This window comes from Stegastes partitus, unplaced genomic scaffold (assembly GCF_000690725.1).
Source record: "Stegastes partitus isolate 25-593 unplaced genomic scaffold, Stegastes_partitus-1.0.2 Scaffold140, whole genome shotgun sequence".
NCBI classification, from domain to species: Eukaryota; Metazoa; Chordata; class Actinopteri; family Pomacentridae; genus Stegastes; species Stegastes partitus.
The window spans coordinates 337,948-358,174 of record NW_007577871.1 but is presented as its reverse complement, the minus strand read 5'-3'; the positions used below and the strand labels follow the sequence as shown (position 1 = coordinate 358,174).

General features: G+C 39.9%; 1 protein-coding gene across 1 annotated transcript in view; it reads left to right on the top strand.

Moving 5' to 3' along the window:
- Nucleotides 1–20,227, top strand: part of fat3a (FAT atypical cadherin 3a) — a 203,218-nt gene that overhangs the window by 169,319 nt on the left and 13,672 nt on the right. Inside the window, exons 21-28 of the mRNA XM_008278980.1 lie at nt 370–1,171; nt 3,076–3,210; nt 5,438–5,592; nt 6,926–7,177; nt 8,769–9,015; nt 13,962–14,115; nt 15,822–16,534; nt 18,732–18,845. Coding sequence (XP_008277202.1) covers nt 370–1,171; nt 3,076–3,210; nt 5,438–5,592; nt 6,926–7,177; nt 8,769–9,015; nt 13,962–14,115; nt 15,822–16,534; nt 18,732–18,845 — 2,572 coding nt within the window. The remainder of the gene's footprint in view (nt 1–369; nt 1,172–3,075; nt 3,211–5,437; nt 5,593–6,925; nt 7,178–8,768; nt 9,016–13,961; nt 14,116–15,821; nt 16,535–18,731; nt 18,846–20,227) is intronic.

Genomic DNA, 20,227 nt, shown 5'->3' with positions numbered 1-20,227 from the left:
CCTCTTTCTCCCCACGTCCTGTTAGCATCTCTAATACTGTGTAAAGGGCAAAAATGCCAAAAGTAATCTTTGAAATGATGGACTGAAAATTAACGTATGAGCAATGAATGAAATATTTCCTCTCGTGTTTTTTGGGGGGATATGATACCGTTACTGAATGTAACTCAGTACTAGCTACCTCAAGGAATGCTGTAGTTTGCTGTCACTAACCTTGTTGATAACGTCAATAAAGTGTAGACTTGACACAAAACAAAATGATACAAAAGCCCATTTTCCTGTCTTCTTCCCTTCATCTCATTTTCTTGGTTTTCTTTATACATCTGTTTGTTTATTGTTTTCTTGTGATTTTTGTTCTCTGTTCTTCTCTAGGTTACAGATTCGGGGAAGCCTCGTATGTCTTCCTCCTCCGTGCTGACGGTCAGGGTGATTGAGGAGAGCCTCCATCGGCCAGTGGCATTGCCCCTGGAAGTTCATATTGTCACTATGGAGGACGAATTTCCTGGTGGTGTGATTGGTCAACTGCATGCCACTGATGCTGATCCTTATGATGCACTGACCTTTGGCCATGCCCCCCCAGCCCAGCGCAGTCTATTTAAGATCAGTCCTCGTGATGGAAAGATCATTGCCCTGGGTGGGTTGGACGCAGGCAGGTATTCTCTCAACGCCAGTGTTAGTGATGGCCGCTTCGCTGTACCTGTGCCTGTGAGCGTGCACGTGGAGCAGGCGACACCAGAGATGTTGCGTGAGGCAGTGACAGTGCGCTTTGAGAGTGTGGCACCACAAGACTTTGTTGCAGTGCACCTGAAGAGCGTGTTAAAGGTGTTGCAGCAGGCTGCCGCATCACAACAGCAGGACACACTGCACCTGCTCAGTCTGCAGCCTGTTGGTGGGACACAACAACTGGATATGCTTGTCACTGTGGAAACAGCGGGGGGCGGATACTACAAGGCAGCCTACCTTACCCAGAAACTCAGTGCATCACGACGGCAGCTGGAGGAGGTGCTCAGAGTGTCAGCTATCCTTGATAAGAACTGCTCTGGCTTAGAGTGTCGCGGGGCACAGTGTGAACAGAGCATTATTCTGGATTCACATAATCTGGCTACATACAGCACACCACGGGTCAGCTTTGTCTCACCTCGCTTCCACAGGACTTCACACTGTACTTGCAGTGGTAAGTGAAAGAATCTTATAAAAGTTCCAAGGCTTTCTTTGTCAGTCTGTAGTCTAACCCTAGACTGTATGGACATAGCAAGAGATGACATCACCCATTGTTTTATATTGGAGTTGAACTGAAGAGAGTAGAGAATGGCATTATGGTTGATGCAATGATTTCAAATTGTAGCCTCCCAAATCTGCACAATGGGGTTAGGTAGCTAGGAGTCACACTTAAAACTTGAATAGAGTACATAGCTTAAATGTACAGCATCATTAGTATATGAACCAATGGACAAGGTGCATTATAAACATTCTACTTAATGCTACAATTGTATGTAAATTACTCTAAAATTAGAAACCATTAACAAAATGAACAAAGATTTACATACTGAAAAGATACAGGTAGAACTGTGGAAAATGTGTTGTCTGCTCCACTAAAACTTTAGGGGCTAAGTTTGACAAATGGGATAAGTTTGTGGGAGAGTCGAGCAAAGAGCAGCAATTAGCAGTTGAACATGTATCAGAAAAGTCGATGTAATGGAATCCAATATGGCAGCAAGCACGCCGGATAGGTTTGAAAGTGTTCTCACTGCAAACAGCTCTAATCCTGTATTAACCAGTAAAACTTGAAATTCTGTCATAAACAGACATGGATAGAGTCAAAGTTGACAAAGAATACAACATAAATGGCCACCTAAAAATGGTGACTAAACGAAATCCAGGCAGAACAGAAGAAGTGCCAAAAGAAACTACCACACGGCAGCTAGGAGCGGAACATGTGCTAACAGTAACGGAAATTAGGTGATGAGAATCATTTTGGACAACTTGGGCAAGCACTGAACCTGAAGTTGCTCCTAATTGCAGGCAAGTTATGCTGCCATGGGTATATGAAAGTCTGTGTAAATGTGTGAATGAGAAACACACTGTAAAGTGCTTTTAATACCACTGAGGTAGAAAGGATATAATATAATAACCATATAAGTTTAGTTGAATTTTCAATTCAATTTTATTTGTATAGCGTGGTTTACAAAATATATTATCACATAGCGCTTAACATAGTAATGTATAGACCGTATAAATCTAAACAGAGGACCCAACAATCTCCCCCCATCTGCCTCGATCGATTATAGATGCAGACCAATAATAGAAAATGATTAATGCCACCGTAGTTTATCGCTACAGTTAATGTAATAGGTTAGAAATTATTCTTTTATTTTATTCTATTTTTTTAATTAAATGTTTTGTATTTCATTGATGTTATTTTAAGAGTCACAGGAAGTTTTCTGTAGCAGGAAGTAAGAGATTATCATAATAATATCATGTTTATATTATTTATTTATATGCTGGCTTGTACTGGAAAATAAACCAATCAAATGTATAGGCTTTATTTGGACAGTGAATTTTTTGCCTGCGCTGCCATTCACTTTGAGGATTATTATTTTTCAGACAAAAGAGTCCAACAATATAATCATAGCAGTGAATAGAAAATAGTTGGTAATGACTGAAATAAATGTTGAAGTCTTAATGAGATGTTTTTTGATATTTTTCACATTCTAAAAAATAATTTTTAGAATAATTGATGGGAAAATTAGCTGTCACATTAATCGATTAATCACAACGATGTGCCAGGTATTCCTAACAGATGTTAACTAATTTTAAATATTGTTTTCATAACCCAACGCAGTCAGTGCCAAGTGTGATACAGTTAGGATGAATGATTGCTTGTTGACTCGGGAAAAACTGCAAGCAGCAATATCGCGGGACATGAAATAGGTCAGGTCTGAATGACAGAGTTGCTTTGTTTATTCCCCTATCTCTTTTGTTTTTTTCTTTCTTTTTTGAGACTCTCTAGCTGTCAGTTCATGTTCTTCATGATAGTCTAAATGTATTTTTTGTCTGTCCTTGTGTATGTGTGTATAGATGCCAGCTGTGCTGTCCTGTCAGAACAGTGTGAGGACCAGCCGTGTCCAGCAGACATGCAATGTGTATCAGTGGAGGCTACCAGAGAGCGCTATGCCTGCCAGTGTCCACCAGGCAAACTGGGAGAGTGTGCAGGTGCGTGTCACTGGAAAAACCAGAGAAATAATGCAGAAAAATTCTATTTGTTTACTAATTTATGTTATTTATTTTATTTCTATCAAAATTGTATGCAAAATACATGCTTTTAATTTTTTTTAAAAAATGCTTTTCAACCTATGACAGTTTTTCTCAGTCGCTTTGGTACATTTCTCGAATCATCCTCGACATTCGCAAAACAATAAGTGCAATTCTCAAAACAATTTGTACGAATAGCAAAGCACCATGGATTACCTGCAAAAGGCAGTTACTTGCTAAAAATCCTTAGTTCATCTCTCAAAAGTAAATATCTGTGTCAAAGAACATGTCAGTGCCATCAGAATGACAAGCCTTGGCGTCAATGTGTACAGATAAGACAATCAAATTGCTTCGTCTTGTTGTCAATATAACTGTACTCTGGAGGGATGTTCTGATGTAAACTATGGCTAATGGCTTGATGACAATTATTGTAATTTGTGAGTTACACCTTAGTGCATGTGGGACATTGATTGCGAGAGACTGGACAAGATTCACATTTAGGCTTTTACTGTTTGTACTGTAATTTGTTGGCAGACCATGTCATTGTGATACAGAAAGGAAAAGGCAGCACTGCATAGCACAAAGAAAATAACAAAAGTAGAAATGTACACATAGGATAATCTCCTTAGAGAAAACTGTACATGCAGTGCTGTAGGAATTACAATGCAGTTTCCCTATACCTCCTGACGTTCCTGTCTGTTGGGCCACAAATTCTCATTCACATCACAACCAATACCTTCTCTTGCGATGCAGTGTGGAAAGAATCTTTTAGAGAGTCTTATTCAGCCTCTGCAGGCATCTGCTGTGATGTCATCACATGCTGCATCCATGGTAGCCAGAAGGGTCATCTGTGCATGTGGCAGGCTATTATATACTTTCCATCTCCATACTGAGAAAAATTCCTCAATGGAGTTAAGGAATGGGGAGTAGGGTGAGAGGAACTCCATCAGCATCCTGTTGTGGGTCACAAACAATTGCCTGATGATGTTGGAGCGATAGAAACTGATATTCTCCCAAACTATCGCATACTTTGGCAAGTCATCTCCAATCTGACCCCTCTCTTGTTCACGGATGGGATCCCTGTCTGTAGAGAGTGTCTAAAAAAAGTGACAAGATGCTCTGTATTGTATGGTCCAAGTGGAATGCAAGTGGAATACTGTAATATTGTATGAAGCATTACAGAAAGTATACAGTATTACAGTACAGTGCCTATTGTTAGATTATATGCCCGTTCTCTCCAAAAAGAAGTCTGAATGATTGAGGACACAGTTGTTTACCCAACATTTGGCTGCACCCTTTGACCAACCTTGGCCATTGTAAGCCTATGGTAGAGAATGTGGACTACAAGTGTGGCTCTTATTTCATCAGGAACGTGTATATGTCCTCGGCCTCTTCTGCCTCTTCCTCTGTTTTGCCTCCCAACTCCTCCGCCATGCAGCCTCACTCCTCTGCTTCTTCTTCTTCTTCTTCTCTCTGGCTGTTTACCCCATCCAATTCCTTGTCCTTCCATTGTCAGACATTGTGACATTGTGTTGTGCTCTGGCTATATCTGTATACTTGCCAGTTGATGGGTCATAAGATGCACCTTTGAGCTATTTCAGAAAACTGGTTGATCATTGGTTGATCTATGTAATGCTACGCATTTTGCTTCATTAGAGAAAGTCAAGCTTCACCTGGGAGCAATTTACCAATTCAGGACAGATTTAGAAAAAAGAAAAGTCTCACGGAAATGTATAGAAATATGCTTGACATATTATGACAACGTTCAACCATTTTGCATGTAAAGACTTATGCGATGAGCTAATACCTAAATGTTGTAGGGAGTCAGACTATTCAACAGAGACCCATTATAATACATTTTGATCAACATGACATAAGCAATTGATAATGTAGGAGACAGCAGAGAATTGTACATAATCATTTGCATGGATGTACCAAAGCATTTAGAACTTGTTCAAAGACATGAGAAACTGCTTTTTTGATGTGCGCAAGTGACACAATGATGTAAAGATTGAACAAGTAGTTTTGAGAATTTCAATTCTGATCTGAGAAATGTATCAAAGCGACTGAGAAAAATATAAGAGCAGATTCAACATGTGTGTGGACCTATGCGTGTGATTAGAGGGCCCTTTTGGTGGTAATGGGTGCTGAGAGTGATGTGTAACATAGTGCATTGTTCTGGGTGCAGGTCATTCGTCTCTGAGTTTCTCAGGTAACAGCTACATCAAGTACAGACTGTCTGACCGGCTGCAGACGGAGATGAAACTCAGTCTAAGAATCAGAACCCTGCAGAGCCGAGGAATCATCATGTACACACACACTGAGCCCTGCACAATGCTTAAGGTACATACACACATATGGTCATGTTTCAATCACTTAGGGCAGCGGTCCCCAACCTTTTTGCACCATGGACCGGTTTTAAGCAAGAAAATTTTCTAAGGACCAGTCATCGCACACATAACAAAATGTTTTTTTTCTATTAAAAAGTTTCAGAAACAAATAAAATTACTTTTTACTGCTAAATATTTGCTTTTTCTTCTGTCTCAGTGTCAAGTCTCTCCCACTATCCAAAGAAGCTCTCCAGAGACGTTTGCTATTTTTATTCATTTCGGCAGCGGTTAGACTGACGGCTCCACTTAACTGCAGAGCATGAAAACTGACAGAGTCAGAAACAAGCAGAGACGGAAGTGACGGGAAAACAAGATAGTCATTCTTCCAAAATAAAACACCACGCAGACTCCGCTGGAAATAAAAATAAACCAGTAGAATGTTTTTATTCTTTCTGTGCAGCCTGGTACCAAATGACCCACAGCCCGGTACTAGTCCGCAGCCCGGTGGTTGGGGACCACTGACTTAGGGGATATTACACTGACTTACACTCTTTTCCTGGAGAGTAACCCTCACCCTAACTATCACCACTGCTTGTCTAACCCTGACCAAAACCTAACATTTCATTATCCGTAAGCCAAGTTTTCACCTCAAGATGTAATGATTTACATCATCAGACTGTTTAACAAAGAGATTTATGTTCCTACTAGATGAGTGTTTTAACTAAGTTAAGTCCATTAAGTTATTTAATTTACCAGATGTAATCGTTATACATTTTACTGACATTGCATTTGTGATTGCTACTGTCATGAGAAAATTTGTCTTAACACCCAGGCATGACTCAGACTAATTAGAAAAACCTTGAAATTGTATAACAGTACTTTAAAACACTACAAGTTGAAATTCATTAAATTAGTGCTGCATGAGAAGTTTGTTTGATTATATAAAATCTTCCCACCTGTTACAACAATGGTATTTCAATTTTCCCACTGTGATTTCTTTTCTGTAGTATTGTGGTATTAGTTAAACTGTTATTTTTCATTATACTTTCATAACACTTGACATCCTTGCTAGTCTTACAATTATAATATGAGACCAATACCAGTTCAAACAAACAACTATCTGTGTGTACTTGCTGTGCAGTCATAGCAGCTAATTAAAGTAAAGCAAAATTCCAAATGCATGTATTACATGGAAATAATCCCAACAAGACATTCTAATGGAGAGTTTGATAGACGACATGCAGTTGACTCAGTGATTTTTCCTTTGATGCATTAAATGCCTGACTGGATATACAATGTAATGTTAAAGGTCTCTGTGTCTGTGTGTGTGTGCTGTGTGTGAGCAGCTAGAGGAGGGGAAACTGTGGTTCCAGATGGCCTGTGGTCTAGGTGGAGCTGGAGGTGGAAGTGGTGACAGTCACGACATTTTGGGAATCTCTAGTCGTCGTATCAATGATGGAAGCTGGCACACAGTGGTCCTGGAGCTGAATCACAACTTTATTAGCCTGGCACTGGATGACAGCTACGTTGAGCAACGCCGTGGATCATCATTTGTACAACCTCTCGCTCCAGACCAAACCATCTACTTTGGAGCACTGGTCAGTTCATGAGTAGCTGTAGCTGACATATATGGTTTAAAATGGTAAATGGTCTGCACTTGTATTACCAGTGTTGTATTAGTGGTACTCAAAGCACATTAACAATGTTTCCCATTCACCCACATACATATTCACACACCAGTGGCGACAGAGCTGCAACAAGGTCCCCTGTCTGTCATTCCAACTTGGGGTTCAGTATCCCAAGGACACTTCGGCAAGTGAATGGGGTGGGGGATCGAACCAGAAACCATGTGATCAGTGGACAACCCACTCTACCACCTGAGCCACAGCAGCCCAAAAGGGCAGTAACCAGCTCTGCAGCTTTAGGGCTACTAGACAAATGTTGGACATATGTTTGATATATAGTGTTCTGTCATGGCCAGTATTTGGATTTGTGATCACCACTCCTGAGAAACTTTGAAGTTGATTATTAGTGTTGTTTTTTTGGAGGGCTTGAGTAGGAAGTTGTTATCCACGCACCATGCAGTCAGTTTTTGAACTACATCCCTGCAGGCAGACGCATTGTGGTTTTGTACAAGTCCCTCTACAGTTGTGTCATCTGCAAATCAGGAAGAGTGATGGGACCCCAGTCCCTAAACCATCAAATCTGCTTGTATTGATCAGTCTTATAATCAGAAGTTGTGAACTCTGATTTCATTGACATCCAGTTCACAAACAATGAAATACACTAGAGAACCATCAATTATCTTACATAGAACTTTTCTTAACTACTCCTACAATCAAAAAGTAAACAACAATGAAGTAACACACCACAAACATTGAATAAATGAATGCAGGTAAACAAACTAATCAACTGTGATCATCACTGGAAGCAGTTGGTAGAGTGGTGATCAATTTAGAATCGCTTTGGCACTGAGAAGTCAATTGTAATTTCTAAATTCACCCATTTAGCAGAAAGAAAATGACACTTGGATAGCCTTTGAAGGACAAAGAGGGAGGCCAATGCAGGATGTGTATCTGTGAGGATCTGCTGGAATGTAGAGACAGTACAGCATCTTTGCATAGTTGCGTGAAAAAGCATGCAGAAGTAAAAATACTAAGAGTCAAAGCTCGTAGTTAAAAAGAAAACATTTGCGCAGTTGCATTATGAAGGTAAGATTTTATTTCAGCACACACACATAAAGATAGCTTGTGAACCATGAGTGAATATAAACTGAATTTGGCACAAAATGTAAAGTCCAGTACAATGGATTACTCAGGTTTTAATAGTTGTTCCTGATGTTGAATTAGTTTTAGATGAAAGAGTTTAGTTGATTTAGAAAAAATGTTACATCATTCAACAGTACTTTTACAGTGATATTTTTTAGTAAGCATCTTGAGGACCATTTAGACAGACTGTCAACATTAGTCCTGAAAGTGAGTCATTCATTCTGACAGCAACTCAAAAGATATTTGATAAAAGTACCTTTAGTGTTACATATTACATACATGTATATAAACAAAACATTTTTACTCTCTTAGTATATCTAAACATGTTCAGTGCACCTTTTTCATTTAAAATGAAAATGTAGCAGAGCATTGAAAACAGATTGTGTCAACATGCAAAAAATCCTAACTCCTCTTTTGTCAGGTGCAGCCTCCCAACTCTCGCAGCCTCATGGGCTCTCAGAAAGACCCGCGGGTGCTTGAAGGTTTCCAAGGATGCCTGGACTCAGTCATGCTGAACAACAATGAGCTGCCCCTGCAGAACAAACGTTCACAATATGCAGAAGTGGTGGGACTGACAGAGTTAAAGCTGGGATGCATCCTCTATCCTGATGCCTGCTTGCAGCAGCCTTGCCGCAATGGAGCCACTTGCACCAGTCTTCCCTCTGGTGGTGAGTAACAGAAAATTCAGCAAAAGGCGCAGTCACCACACAATGATCTTCCTATACAACAGGATAATTAGGTCTATGTCAATCAAAATGGAGGAGATTAACTGGCACATTCTGGAAAAAAAGACAATAAGAGTGGAGAGCTGAAACCATGACTAGCTGACATGTTATGTAGTTTACATGCAGCTTTTTACAACAGCTGACATACAGCTATAACTATTGTAGCTATTGTAGCTATAACTGCAATACCTACAATGGCATTTGTTCATGAAAAAACTTGACAGCTTGAAAAAGGACGTGTTAGCAATAGCTGTATACACACACACACACACACACACACCACACACACAATAATGCTGGAATACCAATGCAAGACCTGGAAACATGAATAAACAAAGGCACAACTTACAATCATATGAAAAATAAATAAATAAATAAATATATCATGGGAAGAAAAAAAAAAAATATATATATATATATATATATATATGGACAAGTCGTGTTAATCCCACTTCACGCCCTCACAACTCCAAGTGTAGAATGAGTTTCATAGCGGCATACGTTTTGGGTGTTATAGTAAGTATAAACTAATAAGAGCAATAAAATACCACCGGGTAGGTGGAGCTTGTTAGCCTTGGTTGGCAGTCTACCGAGGAGAAGGAAAACTCTGATTTCAAACCTTGCCTTGCGGCAATACCCTGTCCGGGATAGGCCATCAAATTCTGCCACCTTGAAACCAGATAGCTCCAGGCAGATGAGGCTCGACAACCAAGGCTGGCAACTCGTCTAGGAGAGAAAACTCCAAAATCAGCCGCCGCTGCCTCACGGCTTTACCCATCCATGGGAGAGACTTTGGGAGAAAACGCTGAGGATAAATCCAGAGCTGGAGTCCGTTAGGCGGTCCGTTGTTGTTACAACCTCGTTCCGGCAACTCCTGCATCGCCCTGATGCCAGGCGTATTTGCTTTGTATTTCCTCTGTACCCCATCAGCTGCAAGGAGAGGAGAGACCTGGGCAACATTCTGTCCTCCATATCAACTTGCTCAAGCTTGTACCTGGAGAGGCCAATCCAGCTTGGCTGTTTTCAGCATAGGGCATAACACGAGGAGCAGCAGTCTACCAGTCAAAAGACTGCCACTCCCGCATTGGCTTGTTTAGCCACGCCAAGAAGTGTGTGAGTGACGGAACATGGCGCATCCCATCGTCTCGTGAGACAGAAGAAGGCTGATGATGACAAAACATAGAATATGAAATGACAGCAAAAATATGAGTCATATATATATAAAAAATAAACACCAGATAAAAACCAGGGTAGAGAAATGGTTTACTTTTAAAGAAATCCACACTCTTTGCCTCTCTTGGGTACTGTGGCTGGCGATAGTGGCCTAAACCAGTCTGTCCATCAGTCAGCTGGACCAGACCACTGCCAGAAGACTGGAGGAGAAATCAAATCAAATCAAGTTTATTGTCATTTTGCTGTACATGCACAGTAGTACAAGCAAGATGAGAGAGCATTTCTTCAGGATAATTTAATTAAGTTTTGTGGAATGCACTTCTGGGATAGGCAAGACACTAAACGTTCACTCTCGCTGTCTGCTGAAGGGGCCACTGCATCCATGCATGCTGCCGTCACGTAAATAAAGAAATTGTTGGGACCAAGATAGTTTTGAGATTGTACTTTAATAAAGGAAATTCAAATAAATACTAAAACGAACAGGTGTCCAGTGCAGCAATTTTAATATAAATAAGTGTATTATTTGCTTTACAAGTTGTAGGTAGTCAAATGAGGTGTAGTGATGTAAAATATGAGAAAAGTAATGTTCTCTTTGAATATTATGGCATGCAAACATAATCACACTAGAATGCCCTTAGTAGAGAGATGTAGTTCCCCTGCTGGTCATGATATGGAATTTCTGAAAAAGTGACCTTTGACCTCTAGCGGAGCTATTGTTACACTGATTGACCCCAAAATCTAATCATTCAGAGCTTATCTGCAAAATATTAACTTGCTAGACCTTAGCACGAAACCTAGAGACTGTTCACAGACTCACAGACAGACAGACACACACACACAGAAATGAGACCGATTACTCTGTAGTTAGTCAGAGGCAACTATGATAATGTCTACAATACACTTGGTTTTGAAGAGGTTCAAATTAGTTTCAGCACTACAGCTGTAGTTTTCAGAAAACTACAGATTATACCACAGTGTTGTACTGTTTCACTGAGTATTTAGAGCACATAGATAGCGTGTGTGGGACTGAGTAAAAATAAACTACAGAGTAGGTGTACATAGTAAAGGAGCATGTCACCCAGTCACCCAACAGTGTGACTCACTGATATGTCTCTACCTCCTTGAAGTCCCTGTACCAATACCGGGCTGATCTGTTACAAAAATGCATCTGGCACCATTTCTGAAGGTTGCCAAGCATGACACATTCACCAAGTACAAATGTGAATAAAATGGATGTTGCATTCTTTGTGGTACAGTTGCAGTATACAAGTTTTACAACAGGTCCAATACCATAGATGTCACTCACTCACTATTATGAGGCTGATATTTACTCTCTAATTCACAGTTTTGATTGGGGGGAAGCAAAAATGTCTGTCTTTGTTGTCACTCTTGCCAGGCAAGAAGGATTAGGAGACTTATTTTATTTTCAGATTTTCTCAATTGCCACAGAGTTCAATGTTGTTCTTTTTTGCTGTACAGCTTTTTACACACGTGAACAAAATTATTGGTACTCCTCGGTTAATGAAAGAAAAATCCACAATGGTCACAGAAATAACTTAAATTTGACAATTAAAACTTAATCAATGAAAATCAGACATTGCTTTTGAACCGTGGTTTACCAAAAACAAAGCTGATGTGCCTTGCCAAAAAGTTTCAGTTGTGTCTCGTCTGTCCAGAGGACATTCTCCCAGAAGCTTTGTGGCTTGTCAATATGCAGTTTGGCAAATTCCAGTCTGGCTTTTTTATGATTTGTTTTTAACAATGGTGTCCGCCTTGGTCATCTCCCATGAAGTCCACTTTGGCTCAAACAACGACTGATGGTGCGATCTGACACTGATGTACCTTGACCTTGGAGTTCACCTTTAACGTCTTTAGAGGTTGTTCTGGGCTCTTTTGTTACCATTCCTATTATCCATCTCTTCGATTTGTCATCAATTTTCCTCCTGCAGCCACGTCCAGGGAGGTTGGCTACAGTCCCAAGGATCTTAAATTTCTGAATAATATGTGCAACTGTAGACACAGGAACTTCAAGCTGCTTGGAGATGGTCTTATAGCCTTTACCTTTAACATGCTTGTCTGTAATTTTCTTTCTAATCTCCTGAGACAACTCTCTCCTTGGCTTCCTCTGGTCCATGTTTAGTGTGGTACACAACCATGTCACCAAACAGCACAGTGACTACTATGCTAATTAGAGGACACACCTTGATTGAACATGTCCCTATAGTCACATTATTGTCAGTCTTTTCTAGGGATACCATCATTTTTGTCCAGGCCTGTTTCATGAGTTGACTTTGAAAGCAATCCTGTTGAACCACGGTTCAAAAGCAATGTCAGATTTTCATTGGTTAATTTTCATAGAATTTTTATTTATAATTACTTTTGTCGGATTCACGTTATTTCTGTGACTGTTTTGGGTTTTTCTTTCATTAACTGAGGGGTACCAACAATTTTGTGCACATGTGTAGCTGTTACTGACTAAATTTGGGGGTGTTAGTTGGATTTTTTTTTTTTTTAAAAAGCTGACGGCTTAAGGGGATTCATAGTTTTTGACAACGTGGTAGTCCGAAATCAGACATATCAAACTTAGGATACACACACTAAACTTGTAAGAGGGATACATTAATTAATTTGAATATTTTTCTGGGACTCATTACCCACAACGAAGATGGAGATACTTGGAATTGTGTGTGTTTGTCAGAAAAATTATGTGAGCCAAATTTTATGAAACCTGGTGGAGTGGTAAGGCATGGACAAAAGAAGTACCTGTTAATTTTTAGTGCAGAACAAGACTATTATTTTTTTTTTCAATTGCAAGATAAGGCATTGACCACCACAGAGGTGTGTACGCTGTGAATGCAATTTTTTTTTTTTTTTAAAACAATATATCATACTTATTAAAAGTCCAGTCCACCTTGTCCAGATGAATTTAAAGCCACTTTGAAGATCTCACAAATTCAGACTAATCTATCACTACAAATCAGGACTGGGTCCCAAGTAGTTGATCTATTTTCTATAAACTTTATCCTCTGGAGATCATGGGGGGCTGGATCCTATTCCAGCTGACAGGGTGAAGGCAGGGTACACCTGGAGCAGTCACCAGTCTATTGCAGGGCTACCACAGAGAAACACCCACACTCTCTCCCAATTTAAAAATATCAAACAGGTGCAGGGAGAACATGTAAACTCCATAAAGAAAGATCACAGGCTAAGATTCGGAGAAATTAAAACTTAGGACCTCTTAGCTGTGAGGCAGCAGTGGTAGCCACTGCTCCACCATGTGGTCAGGAAGGGGAGAATTAAATATACAAACTGAAGTGTAAGCACACAGAGCTCCCAGCAGCAGTGTGTGTTGTCACATGTCCTGCGTTCCTCATTTTCAAAGAGAAAGCATCTTCAGTATTCTAGCAACCCACTGTTGCCACTTACACAGCACTGTGGAAAGGCTAATGTGTGTTTCTGATGCACTATGTACCCAAAATAAAAATGCTAATTTCCCGGTTTGTTTTTTTTACATGATTGTAAGTTGTGCATTTGTTTATTCATGTTTTCACATCTTACATTTGTATTCCAGTGCATTATTGAGCGTGTGTGTGTGTGTGTGTGTGTGTGTGTGTGTGTACGTGGCATTTCCCAAAGAAAGTTTTGTGTGTGGTTGGCAAAGCAGCTGTAAATATCTTACTAACTCCTTATCCCCCTCCTCCCTGTGTATCTGCCAGGGTTCTCATGCAACTGTAACCCCCAGTACACAGGAGGGAACTGTGAAATGGAGATAACAGCGTGTGTTCCCAACCCTTGTCAGAACGGTGGTGTGTGCAAACCCATCGGCAACGCCTTTCTCTGCAGCTGCAGGAGAGGCTTCAGGGGTCTGACGTAAGTTCCAGGCAAACACAAACCTGAAGTGCAAGTCTTTAAAGGCCTCTTTCACTTAAATTAAAGAAAAATGTGTGTTATTACACCCTTTGTTACACGTTTAGCAGTATCTTTCTATCCAGGTAGTTTTGGTTTTGTTTGGACAGGTTTGAAGATATGCCTCTGACTTTTCTGCCATCATTCCAGTGTAACAGAGGAGAATTGGATTTAGATTGTCCTGATCGCTGAACCTTAAAAAGTAAAAATCAACGTGTTTTTCCTAAATCTTGAAGTACTTGCTCCCAAAGAAATAATCCAATCAAAGACTGTTAGGTTGTGTTCTGTGCATTATTGAGTAACATTTTGCTTAACTAGATACTAAACTCCCATTTACGGCATACCCTGTCTTCGACCTAAGTCAGCTGGGAGAGGCTATTAAAGTTTGAATGCACACTCTGGTAACTTTTCCTCAAAGGTAGTGTTGTAATCTTATTAGATCTCATCAAATAACATTTCCATTTTAATTTCGGCATGGCACAAATCTCAACCGCACCCAGTTACATCAGCAGGTAGACACACACAAGCAACTGTTACTTAAGTTGTGCAAGACTTTTCCACATTTCATCACCAGTGGTTGTCCAAAAACATGGAGAGAGTCTTTCCTCTGGGATAATTAAAAACCTGTAGCATCAAACAACAACAGAATCCATACGCATCTCCAAAGCAAGAGAGCTGTATATATTTGTGCCTCAGATGTTAGTGCCGTCACCTCACGTCCCAGTTAGGATGCTTGGGATCTTTCTGTGTGGAGTTTGCATGTTCTCTCTGTGCAGCGTGGGTTCTCACCAGGTACTCCAGCTTCCTCCCACAGTCCAAAAACATGCTGAGGTTAATTGGTGATTCTAAATTGACCATAAGTGTGAATATGAGTGTGCTTGTTTGTGTCTATGTGTAGCCCTGTGATAGACCAGCAACCTGTCCAGGGTGTCCCCTACCTTCGCCCTGAGTCTGCTGAGATAGGCTCCAGCCCCCTCACGACCCCAGTGAAGATTCAGCAGTGTATAGATAATGGATTGATGGATGACAAAGCATACTAAGGCAATGCTGTGCACAGACATTCTTGAGGGTGGAAAGCAAATTCTCAGAGAATGCCTTGTTGGTCTAAAAAGTCGGTGCATATTTAAATGCTGTCAGAGGCTTTTGGAGCTGTATGTTAAAATGTTTATTTCACCCTGTCCAGAGAAGATGATTCCTTCATTTGCATGCTGAGGCTGAGTACCAGTTTTACCTTGGTTGTATCCTGGAATGTAGATTGTCATTTCATCTCAAATATTTCAATTTTTAGAACAATTTCAACTCAATTTGCCTGAAATTTCAACACCACAAAATATGGATATTTATAAAGATATTTGTATAAAGGGAACAGTTTTGATAAGTAATGTCCTTTCTAAAACAAGGACAAAACACTTCACCAACATTATTATAATTCATTTTCCCTACAATAGTGACCTTACATTTTCTTTGAATTTGTTGAAAGCTAAATGGTGCTGAAATCTATGTTGACGCCGTGCATTGAAAAAAACTGTAAAATAATCTAAATCGTACTAAAGACAAGGAAACTGTGTTGTGTTTAATTCTTCTGCAGTCTATCCTCTGTTCCAAGTTATTCGTACATTTTTTCATATCAGTTTTTTTCCCCCTCTTTCCTCCATTCTTACATCCTGCAGTTGTGAGGAAGATGTGAACGAATGTGACCGCAACAATCCAGAGGGTGAGTGTGAGAATGGTGGCACCTGCGTCAACACTCACGGTTCCTTCTACTGTAACTGCACGGCAGGCTTTGTCGGCCAGCGGTGCAGCCTTCGGCCAGTCGTCGTCCCAGACATGCAAGCTGGCCATGCTGTGGTTGGCAAGGAAGAACTGATTGGCATTGCTGTGGTGCTGTTTGTCATCATTACCCTCATCATCCTTTTCATCGCATTCCGCAAGAAGGTTTTCCAGAAGAACTACTCACGGAACAACCTATCTCTGGTCCAGGACCCGGCCACTGCAGCACTCCTCAACAAGGCCAATGGTGTGCAGTTTAAGACCTTACACTGCACATCAGGAGACCCTCTCAACCTTTACTCAGAGACAGGTATTGGGACCACCATGGTTGGAGGGGGTGGAATGATGGGACCTCCACAAGTCCCTGTGAGGCCAATGGCATACACACCTTGTTTCCAAGGAGATCCACGGTCCACACTGGAGAAGATGGCAGATGGACGCAGTGTGGAACATACAGAGATGAGTACTTTTCACCCAGAGTCACCAAGAATCCTGTCAGGAACCACCAGGAGAGGGGTGGTGGTGTGCAGTGTTGCCCCCAACCTTCCACCAGTGTCACCTTGTCGCTCAGACTGTGACTCCATACGCAAGAGCCCATGGGACAGTGATGAGGGTGAGTATGTGTGTGTGTTATACTACCTGCTTAAGTCTTTGGACTGTGGGAGGAAGCCAGCGAAGGGATAGCATGCAAACTCGACACAGAAAGCCCCCAGTCGACCCTTGTTGTTAGGTGACAGTGATGACCACTGCTCCACCATGCTGCCCATTGACCTGTGTAGTTTAGGCATTTGTTCAAGCATAGGTCACAAGTATTTTTTTTTTGTTTGTTTGTTTAATTAAGAATTTAGCTCTAGTTCCTATAGCAATAAAAACGGAAATAGCAGCTTTTTGTGTCTTCTTGGGAGGAGTGTTAGCCATTCGGCAGCTTCAAATGTAATATCAATGTAAAATATTCCTATTATATTCATTTAATTTTCTCACTTTTAAATGTATACATGCCTATAACATGAGTTAAGATGTCAACATTTTTCAACGCAATAACCGACATCTGCAAGTCTAATTACTTGTATTTACCTAATTACCACAGCTGGCTAATGCACATTCAGCTCCAACCTAAACTTTAGTTAAGACAGATTCCTAAAAAAAGTTTTTGTTCCAATGAGGATTAGGACACAAAGAAAAAATAATTATATACACAGCAAAAGTAGTTTTCCTTAAAAATGTACAGTCGTCCTCAAATGTATTCATACCCTTCCATTAAAGAAAAGGCAAAATTCACAATAGTCACTCAAATAACTAGAAACTGAAAAAAATAATAATAAATAAAATTTTGCTAAATTAGAATTTAGTGAAATAAGACATTGCTTTTGAATTGTGGGTGAAAAGAATAATTTTTTTTTTTTAAAAGAAAAGGAAAAAAAAACTGTCCCGGGCAAATTAGAGCACTTTGCTGATGAGCAGTGGGCCAAAATACCTAACAGGTGCAGAAGTCTGACTGAGAGTTACAGAAAACACTTGATTGCAGTGATTGCCTCAAAGGGTTGTTCAACAAAATATTGGTTTACAGATCCCATCATGCTTGTTTGTTTATTATTACTTTTGTCAATTTCAACCTATTTCAGTGACAGTTGTTTTCTTCCGTCTTTAACGGGAGGGTAGGAATGAATTTGAGGACAACTGTATCTGGCACATTGAAATAACGTTTTATTTTTCATCTTATTTTTCACCAGTTGCGTGAGCCTAGTACTGAGCCTAAAATTATATATGAGAGGAAGAATTCCCCTTACCATACATATGAAATAGCATGGCCCAAAAAAGAATCTCTAAAGAAAAGGTCAGTTGGCATAAATAGTATGTCTGTTGTTTTTACTCAGAGGTTGAAATAGGGTCATAGAATAGACCTGAGTGTACAAAATCACAAATAAACTACAGCACAGAGACCAAGCTGCTTATTTCACCCACCGTGCTACTGACTTGCCATGAGTCCTTACATCACACTTTATAAGTAAGGGATAATGCCCGACGAGGTGTCCATTATCAGAAATTAATGGACGACGTGGAGGCGTGAACCGTCCGACGCGAAGCGGAGGACGGTTGCTTCCGCGAAGTCCATTAATTTCTGATAATGGACACCTCGAAGGGCATTATCCCGCTTATACCATGGTCACTTACGAAAGATATTACTAAATAAATATTAAATCAATTATTAATACGTTAATGTTGTTTTTTACCGTTAAAATCGTAAGTTTTCCACAACAAGCGGCTGAGCGGACTATTTCATGTCTCTCGTTGTGACGCGTTGCCAAGGTAACCGGTCGGCCGCAGCTGTCTTGCCGTTGTGATAAATAAACTGAAATAACGTATATTAACGTATGTTCTGAGTTTCTGTTGCCACGGTTACCAACTACCGTTTGAGTCAGCGCATTAATTTAGAACAATCAGGTTATTTGACCGGAACTTCTTCATAGGTGTCCTATATCACTTATTAATGGACACCCTGCAGCCAATCAGAATCGAGTATTCACCCAGACCATGGTATAAAGCAAATTATTTAGCACATCCATTATACCATTAGCATAAATTCCTTTTACTTCAGGCATAGATCTATCCCTAAATTTAATTCGATAGGCACTTGTGAGTGGGACTTTTAAACAAAAAATACAACCATTTCTTTTCTTTTTCTTTTTCTTTTTTTTAGCTATCTACAGCTAAAAAATGGTTTCCACTGGTACTTTATTAAATGAATACTGTTTTATATTATACACCTGTTTTGTATTCTGATCTCCTGACACCCTAACCTCTCACTGCAGGTAAGATGGTTGACCTGGCAGAAGAAGTAACGTGTTTTTCTGGGAGCAACAAAGGCAGTAACTCAGAGGTCCAGTCACTGAGCTCCTTCCAGTCTGACTCCTGTGATGACAATGGTAAGTTACACCAGTCACAGCAAGAGTGCTTTGTGACCGCCCGAACACTTCAGTTTAGTAGTGTTTGCCAATTTATCATTCAGTTACAATAGGTGTCTCTTCCTTTTGCTCACCAATATCTATACAAATCAGCATTAATCTTCACATTTGAATTGGTGAGAAAATGTTTGTAAAATATTTGGAGTACTATAATGTAATATTTCTGCTTTATTTGTTTCTAAACTATTTATTAGTTAATCCCTGTCATTCAACTACATAGACAAGAAAAGGAAAAGAGTCATCTTTTAACTTCTAAACTAATAGTGTTGACATAAAGATACTGAAAGAATCACAGTTTCAACAGAAGCAGTTATAGAGGGCTTCATGTGTATGTCTGTATGTAATAGAGATGAAAAGACAAGGAAAGGCAGGAGAAGTAGAGAACATGGAAATAGAAAAGAAAAGGTATAGAGTATAGTAATAGCAATAGCTCTTTTCCACTACTGGAACTCAACTGTCACCTGGAGTGTCCCATGAAGATGAACCTATAACAACTCTTATTTTCCTTGGGTGTGCCATGTGTCTCCACTTGGTTTGAGGGTATTTGTCATTAAAAAGATGACACAATTTGGTGTTCAATGTTAAAAGTGGCACTAATATATATTGTCTTTAACATTTATGTGAAATGTTAAGAAGAGCCCTGTTCGAAGTAGGTGGTCAAAAGAATGCAATAAAAGACTAGACCACCTCCCACACAGCTGGCCAGCTCTCCAGAGTTGTGCAACATCATGACTGCCCTAAAGAATGCTCAAACTGCTGCTGCTTCAACTCTCTCTCTCAGGTCCATAGCTAAAGATCAACATATTTAAGCATTTTCAGATAAAATCAGCACAGCTACACTGGGAACATGCTTGATAGTACTGAAGTTGTGATAATGATCTACATGAACATGAAGTGTAGACAGGAGTACAAATTGAGAAAAGTCAGTACCACTGTCAAAGTAATCACCAGATTTATGCAAAATTTATTGTGGATATTTTTTCTTGCCAGAGGATGAGTCATATTATTTTATCCAGCACCACCATCAAAAATAAATGTTCCATGAGCACGTCAGTTATCTTTGGTGTTCAGACAGGCTACAATATCTGATTTTAATGCTTAAATGCTTTGATGCTTTTTAATGCCTAATTGCTTAGATCATATTGATGTTTTTTTTTTTTTTTTTTTACCAGTTTTTACCCTGGTTGTCGAACGGTTTTGGCAGATGCTACATATCTGCATCGTTCTGTGGCTGTTGCTTTTTTCTGTCAGTGCCTGTCCTGTGTCCTCCTGTGTCATATATATATATATATATGTGTGTGTATATATATATATATACACACACACACACACACACACACACA